The sequence below is a fragment of the Labrus bergylta genome, chromosome 3 (genome assembly GCF_963930695.1).
Source record: "Labrus bergylta chromosome 3, fLabBer1.1, whole genome shotgun sequence".
NCBI lineage: Eukaryota > Metazoa > Chordata > Actinopteri > Labriformes > Labridae > Labrus > Labrus bergylta.
Window position 1 is genome coordinate 21545623 of NC_089197.1, and position 13826 is coordinate 21559448.

Genomic DNA, 13826 nt, shown 5'->3' on the forward strand with positions numbered 1-13826 from the left:
TCCCCACATGTCAGTCCCTACTTTCTTCCTGGTTTCAGACTCTATCCAATGTCCTATCTCTAAAATAGAGGCATAAAAAGCCCATTTTAAAAAAAGAAAAAAAAAAAAAAAAATGCGTTCTTGGCTTGAAACATGTAAGAAAGTGTTGTGATGGTGTTTGTTTTAAGATTATATCAATTCACGAGAATAAGGATGGAATATAAAAAAGGGTTCTGCACATTTTAGTGTTGTAAATGGTAAATGTTGCTGTACATGCGCTGACTGAGCATTCTGCTTTCTTCTGCTCATTAATGTTCCACACACCTTGACCTTTGCCCTCAGGTGAAGATAGGCAGAGATTGCAGCAACACATTGATTAATGATTAATGACGCTGTGTTTTTAGAATCAGCAACTGAACAAAAATCTGCACTCACAGGCTGATAGTGTATCCATGAGAGCTGTAAACTTGTATTCCCAGGTACAACTTCCAGAAATGCTTTAACAATGGGTTAATACAAGTCCCAAAAAAATGCTAATTTTCCATATTGTACTGAAACCTTGTCACACTTGAATTTTCTCAACTTGATGTCCTGCTTCAAACTAATAAAACACTGAAGCACAACTCCTTGTTGCACTGGTTCCAGGTTCAACTCCTGATCCTGATGTGGTTTGGTGCATGTCATCCCCTACTGTCTCTCCCCACCTTCCAGTGTCTCTATCAAATAATGAATCATTTTGTTAGAGTTGCCCCAAGCATTGTCCAAAGCTGTTACATGTCATCTAATATACTGGCAGCTATCGTTTTAGATGTTTTATAGTCCCTTCATTGATCACAGAGGACATTCTGACCCGAACACAGTAAAAGTGATGATACATCTAATCACAGGAAGTGTCGATATGTGTTTTTATTATATCAGTTTATTCATCAAGGTTGCTCCACTGTCCTGCAAGCTTACAGAACATTACAATGCCAGCTTTGCTTTCAGATGAAGGGGCTGATGTCGTTGGGTTTTTTCAAACTGCAGCTTCATGGGTAGATAACAGAAATGGGCCACTACACACTATGCTGTGACAAGTTATAGTTGGAGCCTGTGAATTGTCAATCTCTGACCTGACAAAAAAGCAATCTTTACAGCTGCTGCTAACCAATGATAAAATGTGCTTGTCCTACATCTAGTGGCAAGTGTGATAACTTCATCTTTATTTGTATCAAATATGTGAACATCATATCAGGAAATAAGCATCAGCCTGTAAAATATGTTTTATGGGCAGCAGATTAGGATAGACATCCTAAGCTTTGTACATTTTATATATTTTATAGTTAACGTGTACATACAGAATGAAACTATATTGCAGACATGTGACAAACAAATATAACATATCTAAATAACATAACTATGATGGGGGGGGGGAACTTTTGAAATACTGGACTTTTGGCTGGTTGTGCAAACTTTACAAGCAGAAGACTAGAAGATGAGTGTCATCAGTAGGCATGAGTCAGTATGCTGAATAAACTCAGATCTATGTGGTCATGTCTCCTGATGACACTAGGCAGACTGACTCACTGTTTAACTGTATTTTAGATATTAAAGCTTGGATGTCACATAGACATAGACTTCTACAGCTCAACCTGGACAAAACAAAAGTACTCCCCATTGGTTCAATAGTTCAGAGAGAGAAACTGGCCTCTACACTTAATACACCTGGACATAACCCAAGCCAAGAAGTAAGAAATTTAGGTGTAATATATGATTCTGATTTTATCACAAAAACAGCATTTTTTTAATTTAAAAAACATTTCTAAAGTTAGGCTGTTTCTCTCATTGAGCAACACAGAGAGACTTTTGCATGCTGTTATAGCAGACTAGACTACTGCAATGCTCTCCTTTCAGGTCTACCAAAGAATACAATGAATCAGCTGCAATTCATTTTAAATGCAGCAGCATGAGTGCTAAACAAAAGACAGAAAGAGAGCTTCCATTACACCATTTTTAAATCTTTACACTGGCTGCCTGTGAGTTTTTGACTTCCACCAGACTACATCTTCGAGATGCTTTTACTTTATGAACCCCCTGAGATCCCCCTCTTTTAGTTATTCCAATAAGCAGATCATAAACATTTGGTAATGTTGCTTTCAGCCATTACACTCAGAGACGCTGGAACAGTCTTTTAAATGTAAACTAAAAATATATCTATTCAGTCTGGCTTTCATGTAGGGTTGTATAATTTCATCATTATAATGGTTTATTTGATTTTATTGTTTTATTCATCTTTAACTCTTTATCTTTGCATTTTTATTATTTTCAATATTTTTATTTTTTTAATGCACTTTGAATTGAATTTGATTTGTTTGATAGGAGCTATATAAACAATGCTCGATAGATTGAAGGATGTGGAAAAACAAAAAGATATAATAAAAAAGGGTGTTTTGTCTAAAATGCAAAATAAGTTTTCTAATTTTAACCATAAGTATAATGATAAAATTAATTATACCCCTCTTATTTAAAAATAATCAAAATTGTTTTTTAATGATTATTTACATTTAACCTTCTCGATGTTCATACAATCACTTACTAACTCAAATTATTAATTTTTAATTTAAAATGTTATAGTCTTGGAGGCTTTCGGTGACTGTGCTCTTCTTCTTCTTCTTCCTCTTTCTAAAGGCGTCTGTTCGACCATTGGCTGGAAGACACATATCCCAGAATGCACCGCCGCACAACTTCCTTTTTCCTTCGGCCATTTTCCCCCCTCTTAGGTATGAGAAATTATCCTCCACAGATTTAACAATAATCTACTTCAATCCTCGGTATTTATTGGTATTTTGTGATTTTCATGTACAGTGTCAAATAGCGTGTTTAATCCCCTTTGCAACAAGAGGATTATTGTTATTACTGATGTTTGTTTTAGTTGTGTGTTTCCATCGTCAGTGACGTGGTGTCGGTGTGTGACTCTTAGCATTTCCCATACAGACAATCTTCTTACGTACACTTTAAGTTCATGTTAATTCGGGTAACGATGAGCAAACGCGTTCATGCTCAGATGTGTTTAACAGCATTCATCTGCTATTTAACGTGAATTGGCTATCTTAACAACTCTTTTTTTTAACATCAACAACCTGTTAGCTTAGCATCTCGCACGTCGCGTTGTGGGTGCTGTGCCGGCATGTCAGCCTCCTCATGTCCGTGTGTCGTGCTCTCTTCTCAGGGAAGTAGGCAGCCATGGCCCCCAGCCGGAATGGAATGCTCCTGAACCCTCACTTCCACAAAGACTGGCAGAAACGAGTCCGCACCTGGTTCAACCAGCCAGCCAGGAAGATCCGCAGGTGAGACTAAATATCTGTCTACTGGTTCAGAGCAGTGATGCTACCTGAAGGTGAAATGTTACCCTGAAAGAATGAAGAGCATTATCTCTTCATCATTATCTATAAAAGCTTTCCACATGTTTAGGGAGCTTCATTTAATGCCAACACAACTAAGCAGATAATCACAAAAAACAAGGGTTTTGGTGTTTACATTAATAAACGACTTTATACACTATGTTCACAACATGAGAATAGTCTGTTACCTTGGCAACAATCGCTTCAGTTTTTTATTGTATTTGGATTATAGTATTTTTTTGGTAAGAACTGATTGGCTGTTAAACGAACATGTGTACCTCAGCGCATGTTGCCATTAGAAGTTGGGTGGATTAGTATTTTATATGTATTGACAAACACATTTAATGTAGTTTCAAGCAGCTCAGTAAAACAAAGATGTCTATGCATTGTGTAAGTACTATCTTGGTCTTGTGGCTCTTTTGAAGTGGTTGGGCCACCCTTTATTTGACCATCATGTGCATAGTTTGATGCACGTGAGTACATTCATTGAAGGTTGCATACCTGATTCAAAGAAACAATTATTGGATTAATATGTACTGTGTATCCTATGTGTTGTTTGCAGCAAGCAGGATTTTCTCTGTCTCAGAATGACTGAGATGTAGTGGAAATGTAATCAGGAATACATAAACAGACAAGTAGTTCATTCGTCTGCAAAATTGCTTGTATAACTCAAGTTTTTAATATTTGTGTTTGTAGGCGAAAGGCTCGCCAGGCCAAGGCCCGTCGCATAGCACCTCGCCCTGTCGCTGGACCACTGAGGCCACAAGTCAGGTGTCCCACTATCAGGTACCACACCAAGGTCCGTGCCGGACGTGGCTTCACCCTGGAGGAGCTCAAGGTAATATTTTGTCCCTTTAAAAATGTTTTCTGAACGAATCGATTCACTCATTCCTTCCCGTAAATGTGCAGTCTTTGAAATTATCTTAGGACTTAAAGTCAATTGGGCCCCCCCCCCCCCCCCCCCCTAAAAAAAGAAAAAAAGAAAAAAAGTTGTTTGCCAGCATGACTGAGAACCTTAAACCTAGCATTTAGCAAGGTGAGCTCCATGTTAGAAAAGCTCTTCACAGCCTCGGTGGATGCAATGCAAAAAAGAGTCAACCTTGTGAGGGATGAATCATGCATCCCACCCAAAAAAAAATCACTGGATGTATAGCACCAAGTGCTGCTCAAAGTCTTGGATGTTCTTGGCAGAGTGTACCTCGCCTTTCCTCCCATGTACTTTCCTATTGTGGGAGGAAGGCTAAGTGACTGTTGATGTGCATCAACACAGAGCAAGTTGACATTTGTTGTTTTCCTTCACAAGACGTTGAATCAAACCACATTGATAACTCACCTTTGTGCAGTTTATGTTGCCTTTATGGTTACTTGGATCAGTATTATTTACTGAACTACAGGTTGCTATTTAAGTAATGGAGTGACATTTCCTAAGAAATTTTAATAGCAGTTTCCTGTAAAATGTCAGCTTTTGAATTGGGCACAGAAGTAATTTCCTTGACACAAAAAGAATGTACTCCAACTTAAAGGGTTTGCATTGTGAGTCTGAAGTACTTGGGTATAATCTATTGCATACTTGTCTAAAATATGAAGCAGTATATGTAAAGTTTTTTTTTTTTTTTGTGCAAGGCTATGTTGATAAACTAGATAATGGATATCCAGACCAAAGCACCAGCTAGTCAAAATTATGATACATTTTTCATAGAAATACGAATGGATGACAAGACTTTATCATTTGGCACGATACTGAGCTGATCCATGAAAAAGAAAAGCCCACTATCCTGATGGGTCATCACATTCAGAAAAATGAGAACTAACACTAACTGTATTTTGTGGCAGCAGTCAGATGATGACAAATCTCCGGAATCTCTGTATTTTCTTGATGAATACTTTGAACCCCTTTTCTGATGACTGCTATCATTGACAAAAATAATAAACCAAACCCAATATGGCAAAGTGGAGAGAGTGTCTGATGTATTTAAAACTAATGTGCCCTACCCTTCGTTGCAGGCCGCTGGCATCCACAAAAAGACAGCCCGCACCATTGGCATCTCCGTTGACTCTCGCAGACGTAACAGATCCACAGAATCTCTCCAGGCCAACGTGCAGCGCCTGAAGGAGTACAGATCCAAGCTCATTCTGTTCCCTAGGAAGGCTTCTGCTCCCAAGAAGGGAGACAGCACTGTAAGTTTTGTATTGTTACATAGAATGTGAAAGAAACAAACGTCCCTACTACAGTCTGTCCCGGCCTGTGACAGACTGTAGTAGTTGTTAAAAACTTGTTTTATTGGTTGGCTCATTTATCTGGAAAATAAGTGTTAAAACACTCAGTGAAGACATGCGGTTAGTTGGAGTGAGTCATCACAAAAATATTGACAAGACAAAATGAATATTGAACAGTATAATATGTTTTTGTTGTCGCTCCGTGATAAAATAAATGTATCTGGACCTGAACATTTGATCCGTAAGACCTCTAGTAACCATGAAAGTATCTCCCACACATTAATCATAACAAGTGTGATAGAAAACCTAGTGAACTCTGTCTAAAACAGGAATTTGTGATATAATGACTAAAAATCAGGATTTGTTTTGGAGACTCAGATTAAACCCTATCAAAGTATCATTTACTCAAACTTTGCATAATACAGCACTGCCTTTAAATATCCACAATAATCTTCGCTACACTGTTAAATGAGGAAGAGACTGGCTTTTTACTCATGCAACACCTTCATTGAAGATAATAATTAGCTTTCTTTTCTTCTTTGTATTGGACCTGTTGCTGCCTGTACACTGTTGGGAGTAGTACTTCCATTTAAATTGAGAAAAAAATCTCATCACTGCAGTGATACACTTGATTAAGGTGCTGGTGATAATAAAAACATTGTCTTTCAGTGAATCACTTGGATGAAAATGTACTTGACCTTGATTAGGATGTTGTTTTTTTCAATTATTTGGCAGCACCCAGATATGTGCGATAACTACGGGTTGTCTCAATTTGAACAAATCTCACAAGAAATGCAAGTTTTTGATTACCGTAGAGATTTAACCTTTTTTATTCTTTTCAGGAGGAGGAACTCAAGATGGCCACTCAGCTTGCTGGTGCAGTCATGCCCATCAAAAGTGTAAGTAGTAATGTCATTTTCACGAAGAGTAAACAAACTCATTACCTTCATGTGTTTAGATATATGACAATATAGATCATCTGACCTAATGTTAAACCACAACATGTAAATTATCAAGGTGTCTGGGTATTTTTTCCATCTTTTTCATCAATTGCCAATCACGTTTGCCAAAAATGTCTTCAGCAGTCAAATGATGACAAATCTCCGGAATCTCTGTACTACTTTGATGAAGCTTTGAACCCCTTTTCTGATGACTGCTTTTTAAAAAACCCTCTCAAAGCAAATATTGATGCCATACACTTGGACTTGTATTTGCATTTCAGTCAACATTGGCTGCATTTAGCTGAGACAGAGCAATATGTGGAAGGAGTTTCCTGTGTTCACAATTGTCTTTTCTTCCAGGTGCACAAGAAGGAGAAGGCCAGGGTCATCTCTGAGGATGAGAAGAATTTCAAGGCTTTCGCCAGCCTGCGTATGGCTCGTGCAAACGCTCGTCTTTTCGGCATCCGTGCCAAGAGAGCCAAGGAGGCTGCTGAGCAGGACGTGGAGAAGAAGAAGTAAAAATAGACTCTACCGAACTTTGCAAAATAAAGTTTATAAAAAGATTCATGTGAGAATGTCATCATTGTGAACTTGAGAACTGTAATGGTGAAGTCAGGGGACTTGGGCACTCTTGGTATCAACATGGATGTGACCACACGCACACGTTAGGAACAAGGGAATAAAAACCAAAAAAGGCAGTAGTTCATGAAAATCCTGATGGCAAAAAAAAAGATAAGCCTACTCGATTTAATCCGTTTGTTTGACAGCAGACTAAATGATGCAATTCTCTGCTATATGAATCAAAGATGAAAGCAAAATGTACGATAAACCATGAAAGTGAAGGAGATGAATGGAGTTCAACATTGTTCCAAAAATAGTAATAACTGTTCTTTTCCAACTGAAAAACACCTGTAACAGTAACTTGTTCAGTAACTTTTATAAGGTTTATCCCTCCTGAGCTTTGGCCACATGAGCATATGTATGGGTTTGAGCACATAACCAGTATCTGTACTTAGAGGCAATAAGTGCAGATGATGGTGTGAAATGCATTACCAATTTTTTCACACTTAGTTTGCTGGAAGTTGACATGAATGTTGATGCTGTGCAGTAAAACCTGACATGTTGAGCTCATTTGAAGCAGTAGGTGGCACCAGAGGCTCAAAATGTTGCACATTAATGGACACATAAAGGTGTGCAAGATATGGCTTTTTTCTTCCTGTTTTGAGGAAATGTAACATTTGCCATCAGCTCAGTATATTATATTCGCTGGTAGTGAAAATGTAATTGGAGTAGAATTTACCCTTTGATCCCTAGATTATGTAAGGAGTTAGAGGAAAGAAGCACATAACAAATTGATGCATTCATTCAGAGAGGTTCAGTAAACAAATTATTCAGATATTCACCTTAAAAAATGAAGTCTTAGCCAGATGAAAAGTCTAATCCATACAGAGCCTCACATCTGTGAAAGACCGAAATAATACAGAAGACCTGTTCCGTTTCCACAGCGTGTTGAATACAGGTAGCAGTGGTGGAAGTCAATAAGAACCCCACAGGCAGGGGAAGGAGTGGAGAATGTAAAAAATATCTTCCCACTGGGACGATTTTGTTCTCAGCTTCAGCAGTGGGAGAAGTTAATTTTTATACAGAAGGTTAAGAGCTGACGAACTTGAAGCAAAACAGACTGCTAATATGGATCATTGCTATGACAACTGAGACTCCAAAACTATGTGCACATGTCGAGTGCACTGTGTAGTTAAGATAAAGTGAACTGGATAGATGACTCACAGAATGCAGAGAAACACCCCCCAAAAAAGTGACATAGTCTATTTTGAATTTATTAAATACTACCATTAGATCATTTCCAGTTCCAGTATGAACAACAACATACACAGACTGCAGGAGGCAGGATGAGGTGAGACTTAAGCGTCCTTGTCTGTGTCTCCTTAGGTGTCTGACTGTGTTCCAGACGTCAGCATGCAGATAAATTATTCAGTTAATGGAGGTGAGTGGACCGTCGAGTCATTTTGGACCAAAGGTGATTGATACTGCTGAAATGGGCACAGAAAAAGATGGTGGTATTTTTCCTCAAGTTAGTTAGGGAACTTCACAAAAAATATTGTAGCTCATACAGATGTAATAGAATACAAGGACTAGAAATAACCGTTTCCTCGTACCAACTTTCCTTGATGTGTCTCGTGTATTCCTAGCGTTTGAAACATTATAAAATGCTTTAAACTTAAAAGTGTGTTAATGGCCAGTGATACACTATGGTAAACTAACATCACTTGAGATGCTTAGAGATAATTCTTTAGTTTAGATAAGCAGTAACATGAGGAAAGAGAGGATTATGTTGACAAGGTCAGTGTATAAGATCCAAAACTGACCCAGAGTTGAAAGAGTTAGTCCATTCATTGATCAGTATATTGACAAAAAGTCAATCTGTCATTTAAGTCTGTAATCATGCAGAAATAGCAGACATATCTACAGGTAGTGTTTCTATGGTATGAGGAATCATTTCTTTGCCCCTGTTGGTTTATCACTGTGAATGTTATAGTTTGGGATTGTAAATTATACACCAAGTGTGGAGCAAGATGGTTTGGATAAATTCAGTAATGAAGTTGTGGGAGCATGCAATCACAGGTTTCAGAAAAGCATGTTTTAACAGCAATAGTAGAGTTTTGCAGTTTAAAACATTATCGTTTGAAATGTGTTTTTAATGATAAAAGACCAATGACAACACAGTGATGAGAATGTTGTATAAAGCTGTCACTTTATAGCTTCCATGATTAGATTTAAGCTGGTTATGAAACTGAGTGAAATGAATACTTGTACCTCTTCATGACCTGCAAAAGCATGACGTCCATCTGCAAAGTGACTGACTATTTCTATCATGTTATTTTCAATTCCTGAAACTGCTACTGGGGGTAAGTGTTAGACGACATGAAGAACAGTATGCTGCAGAAACAGACTTTGAAAAAAACTAAACAATTTTCCAAGGTAAAGATTCTTAATAAGTGATACATTTCACCATTAAAAGAAAGAAGAGTCATTTTTGTGTAAAAAGAAAACCAAAACTACTCCAACAGGTAAAGGACCAAACCAGAAAAAAGATCATAATAGCAACTTTCCCATGGGATTGCAAAAGTAGACAGAAACAAAGAGTTCCTAACTGGAGATCAGGGCTACAAATCCAAAATCGTAATATTCCTTCTCTGAATTTTTCAGTGTGTTATGAGCTACCACCTTCAATTTCTGCCATATATTATAAACCCCCCTGCTGCTTTGGTTACATTTTTGTAGTTGTGAATATTAACTTGACTATTCTCTTAATATGTCTTACATCGAACACTTTCAAAGGTGCCAATTTCTGTGCAACAACTTGTTTTTCTATGTTGCTCACCTGATCTTCCACCTTAAAATCCGTACCCCTACAGGCACTATTACTTCTGTCCAACTGAAATGAAGGACTCGCCTGTGCTGCTTTTATCTAACAGTGTCACCTTCAGTCAGTAAGGCGAATAGAATGATGACTGAGGACACTCAAAAAGAAAGCATTTCTGCTCAGGAGGCTTTAAAGTAGAGCTGAAACACAAGCAGACTGATTGGTTACCATTAAAAGAGATGCTACTGCTACCAACACCAATAGGAAAGACTAGAGAATCAATGGTGTGCTTAAAAAAAAACCTGCCTACATTCAAAATGAGTGTTTCTCCAGGGAGCTGCTGGTGGAAAACTGTGGATGATATTACACAAACACAGGAGTTAGTTGGACAGAAAATGTGAGTGCATTAGACCATGCTAAGAGACCTTGTTATGAGTAAAGCACGTAATGTGGTCAGAATCACCAAGCCGAGCGCTGAATGGAAGTGCAGAGGGGTTGCATAAATGAACCATGTGTTCATTCAGAGAACGTCCTGTGAGGTGTTGAGACAGCGGCAGCAGCAGCAGCAGCAGATGGCCATTGTTCTGAGCTGTCGTGTAACAGGGCTCAGGTGTGAGCCCCAAAGTAGAGCGACTCTGAGTACTCATGGAAGAAAAGGCACTGGGGGTGAGAACTGCAGGAAAGAACTAATTGGGGGTGATGTCAGAAAACAGCCAGATCCCATGTTTAAAACAGTGTATGCACTTTGAGGCGTGCGTTTGAGAATTTCACCAAAAAAGGTAAAATTGCTTATCTTAACCAAGCAGATTATTAGAAGCTGGGAGTTGCTACAATAAATTGACCTGCCTTTTTTTTTCTGCTCACATCGTATTACTAGCTGAAAGCTTCTGAGAGTCTAAAAGAATCAGCCTTGTACTCTTTAAATCGAAGACAAAGTTGTAATGCTGCAAAGCTTTAATGGAAAATAAAAAATGTCTTTCTATTTGAAGGACACTTCAGAGTCCTGATATTTCAAAGTAGTCAGGAACAACATGTTACAGGTTACAAAAGTGCTCTTCAACTAACAGCCAAGCCAACACGGTGCTTTTAAACAGTTAAAGCAAGGCTTTTATGTTGTCATTTTAAGTGTATGTCTGATGAAACCAAATTTTCCGAAGTCATTCTGTTTATCCTGTTAGCGCCTTTGTCTTTTACAGCCTTTGCTCTGTTTTTGCAGAATTCTGCAGGAGCCTCAGTGCAATCTAAAAATCTATAAATGTTATGCAATGTCTGGAAATACATTCATGAAAATAATACATTAGTGGGCGGACTGTGAAAAGATTCAAGCATAAATGTGTTTAAACAATACCTTACATAACATACATTGCTGTCAATTGATTGAATATCTACACAATGAATCAGGTCATGATCATTTTTATGTAACATTTGGCTGCAGTGTATGTTCACATAGAGTAAACAGCTATGTGTGTGTGTTTTCAATAACAGGAAAAGAGCAAAGAGTCACAGGTCCTTAACTGTCTGGAGCTCCCACATGGAGCCTTGGTTCTGATAGGCTGCTTCGGGAAGATCCATCCTTTTATGTCCCTGATATGTCCTGTCCTCATGTGCTTCCTATGCATTTCTTTATGAGATGAGACAAAGCCACCCCTTGACACACGGATAAATCCTCTTCTTTTCTAAGAGCAAATTAGCAAACAGAGATGGTTATCCTTCTAGTATCTGATTTCCCCTTTTATCTTCACGTGTGCTTTGGTGCCCATGCATCTCATTTTAGATTGTAATGTCATTGTTCAACAAAAGGTCCAGTTAATGCAGGGAAATGGCTCCTACTCTGATCAGAGATTCATGTTTTACACTTGCTGCTGTAGCAGCAGGGACATCTCTGTATGAAGCAAAAACGTGTTTGTCCACAGTATGCAACGCTCGGTTATACAGTACATTCAATGTGTAAACATTGTGTTACATGAAAAGAAGTTTGGCATATTTTACATGTAACTTAGCTTACGGCAGTTTTGTTATCAAGCCCAGTGAATGTAAAACATTGTGAAAAGAATCTTGGGCTATTGTATGATATGATATATTTGACAAGGGTTATATTCTAAAGATTGAATGCAAACTTTAATGTTAATTTTACAAACAGAGACTTGAATGTCTGTGCAATTCACTTGAACGAAATATGTGCAAATAACAGCATCGGCATCATAAATAAGGTACAAAGACTTTGATGAAATCCTCTTACTGGTTATCGGCCAAATCAGATATCGGAATAATATATCAGTCGGTATATAAGCTACAATAAATCAAAAGTCCTTCACTATGGCTGCAGAGGATTAACAATCTCTAGAAATTATATTGAGTTTAAAGCACATATATTTTACAAGGTTGTCACACCTGTAGGCTCTCCTTGATTTCAGCATATCAAAAAATATATACGTATATTTCCAGATTTTTTTGAAGTATCTCTAAGGCCTTTGTTATGCATTTTTAACGTGCCTTGAGGTTAGTTTTTAAGGCTCGATTCTTAACTCGAACTCCAAATAATCGAATCTCAGCTAAAACCTCCCCTCCATCCTTACATCAGCAGCTGGACTCTCTCCACTCCCAATCTCGACAAGCCTACTCCCTCCTCAGCAGCCTAACCAATGAGTTTCAGTGGAGGAAAAAAAAAAAGATAATCAAGCAGTGTGTTAATATGGGAGAGGATTTAACAAGTGTTTGAGAGTAAGGAACAACGAAAGGTAGGGAAGTGAGTTTATGTTTCTTATAGCATACTTGACCGTCAGCACACTTGATGTTTTGTTGTTTTTGATGAGGACTCGACGCAGACTGTCAACGAGAAACGATGTTTTCAAAGTAGCTTTTTTTTTTTTAATACGACGCTTTGTTGTTTGAAAGAAAGAAATAACGCCAATTCTAGTCTGTCACAGATTTGTAGCAGAGTTGTTTTATTGTTGCAAATTAATAACAGACCGTTCAGTAGCATTTCCCGTATCGCCTTCTCTAAGTAGTTGGATGAAATCGGCAGCTTTTTCGCTCTTTCGCGTATGTGTTGCTTTACCGAGAGGTTTTTGATCACTTCAACTTTTGCTTGGTTCGTTTATCATAACCCCTTAAGTGTGAATGTATTTAGAGCAACGAGATTGATGCTTTCGGGTCACATCTGGTCTCCAGACCCACAGCTGGTGAACAAACCGCGGGCGCTGTCCGTGGTGCTGTAAGCCAAACAAACACACACACACGCACACACACACACACACACACACACACACACACACACACACGAACACACAGCGCTCTTGTTCATTTGCCACCTTAGAATGCGACACTTAAAGTAAAACATTGAGTAGGCTAAATAAGATAGAGAAATTCATCATCCCCATCCCACCCTCCACTATACAGCGCTCATACTTACCTCCTCTTAAGGGGGGGGCGGGGTTCTGAAACCCTTTTGCTTAAGGACACTTCAGCAGGGATTTTCTAAGTCCTTTTCTCAGTGTTATGTTGTCATCTAGGGGAAAACGACACTCAGCCATGTGTCTGTCGGATTCCTGAATTTATCAGCCACTTTTGTTTGTACACCCACTGTTTAGCTTTTTGTCACTTCAAGAATAGTTAACCCCCCACTATGTTTAGGACTGGAAACAGGGTTTGAACAGCATTATTCGGAAAATGACAGTCAAAGTCTCTGTTTTTGTTCCTGTGGATTGTGTTGTAATGCGGAGGAATCCTTGCTTCTTTATCATACTGGAGTTAAGAGCATTTCAAAAGGAGAAGCACTAGATGTAGACACCTTTATTAAATTGTTTCAGTCTGATTGAGACTTCTAAAGTCCCAGCTTCTCGTCCTGTCTCTCATCATCACGGAGGTGAGAGGATCCTCCTCACACGGGGATATCTCAGACAGCCAGTGATAACTGCTTGACTTTTC

General features: G+C 38.5%; 2 protein-coding genes and 2 non-coding genes across 7 annotated transcripts in view; all 4 read left to right on the plus strand.

The window, feature by feature from the left end:
• The first annotated feature begins 2700 nt into the window (after positions 1-2700).
• On the plus strand, positions 2701-7080 carry rpl13 (ribosomal protein L13). 2 transcript variants are annotated; one of them, XM_020660998.3, is made up of 6 exons: positions 2701-2738; positions 3188-3305; positions 4056-4197; positions 5364-5537; positions 6419-6475; positions 6878-7080. In XM_020660998.3, exons 2-6 carry the CDS (start codon positions 3202-3204, stop codon positions 7034-7036), a joined length of 636 nt encoding a protein of 211 aa, XP_020516654.1. In that variant the 5' UTR covers positions 2701-2738; positions 3188-3201; the 3' UTR covers positions 7037-7080. The 2 variants fall into 2 exon arrangements, with proteins under 2 accessions (XP_020516654.1, XP_020516662.1); XM_020661006.3 differs by having other exon boundaries at positions 2718-2789.
• LOC114917457 (small nucleolar RNA MBII-202) lies at positions 5201-5275 on the plus strand. Its single transcript, XR_003806167.1, has one exon. It is a non-coding gene; the product is annotated as a small nucleolar RNA MBII-202 (small nucleolar RNA).
• LOC114917463 (small nucleolar RNA MBII-202) lies at positions 6667-6749 on the plus strand. The gene has a single exon (XR_003806178.1). It is a non-coding gene; the product is annotated as a small nucleolar RNA MBII-202 (small nucleolar RNA).
• A 5400-nt stretch (positions 7081-12480) lies between the features above and the next one.
• The window catches only part of cpne7 (copine VII), a 37911-nt gene continuing 36565 nt past the window's right edge, over positions 12481-13826 (plus strand). Inside the window, exon 1 of one of the 3 annotated variants that reach the window (XM_020625611.3) lies at positions 12481-12637. The gene's annotated coding sequence lies outside the window, so the exon portion shown is untranslated. The other 2 variants (XM_065952962.1, XM_065952963.1) reach the window with 2 other exon arrangements.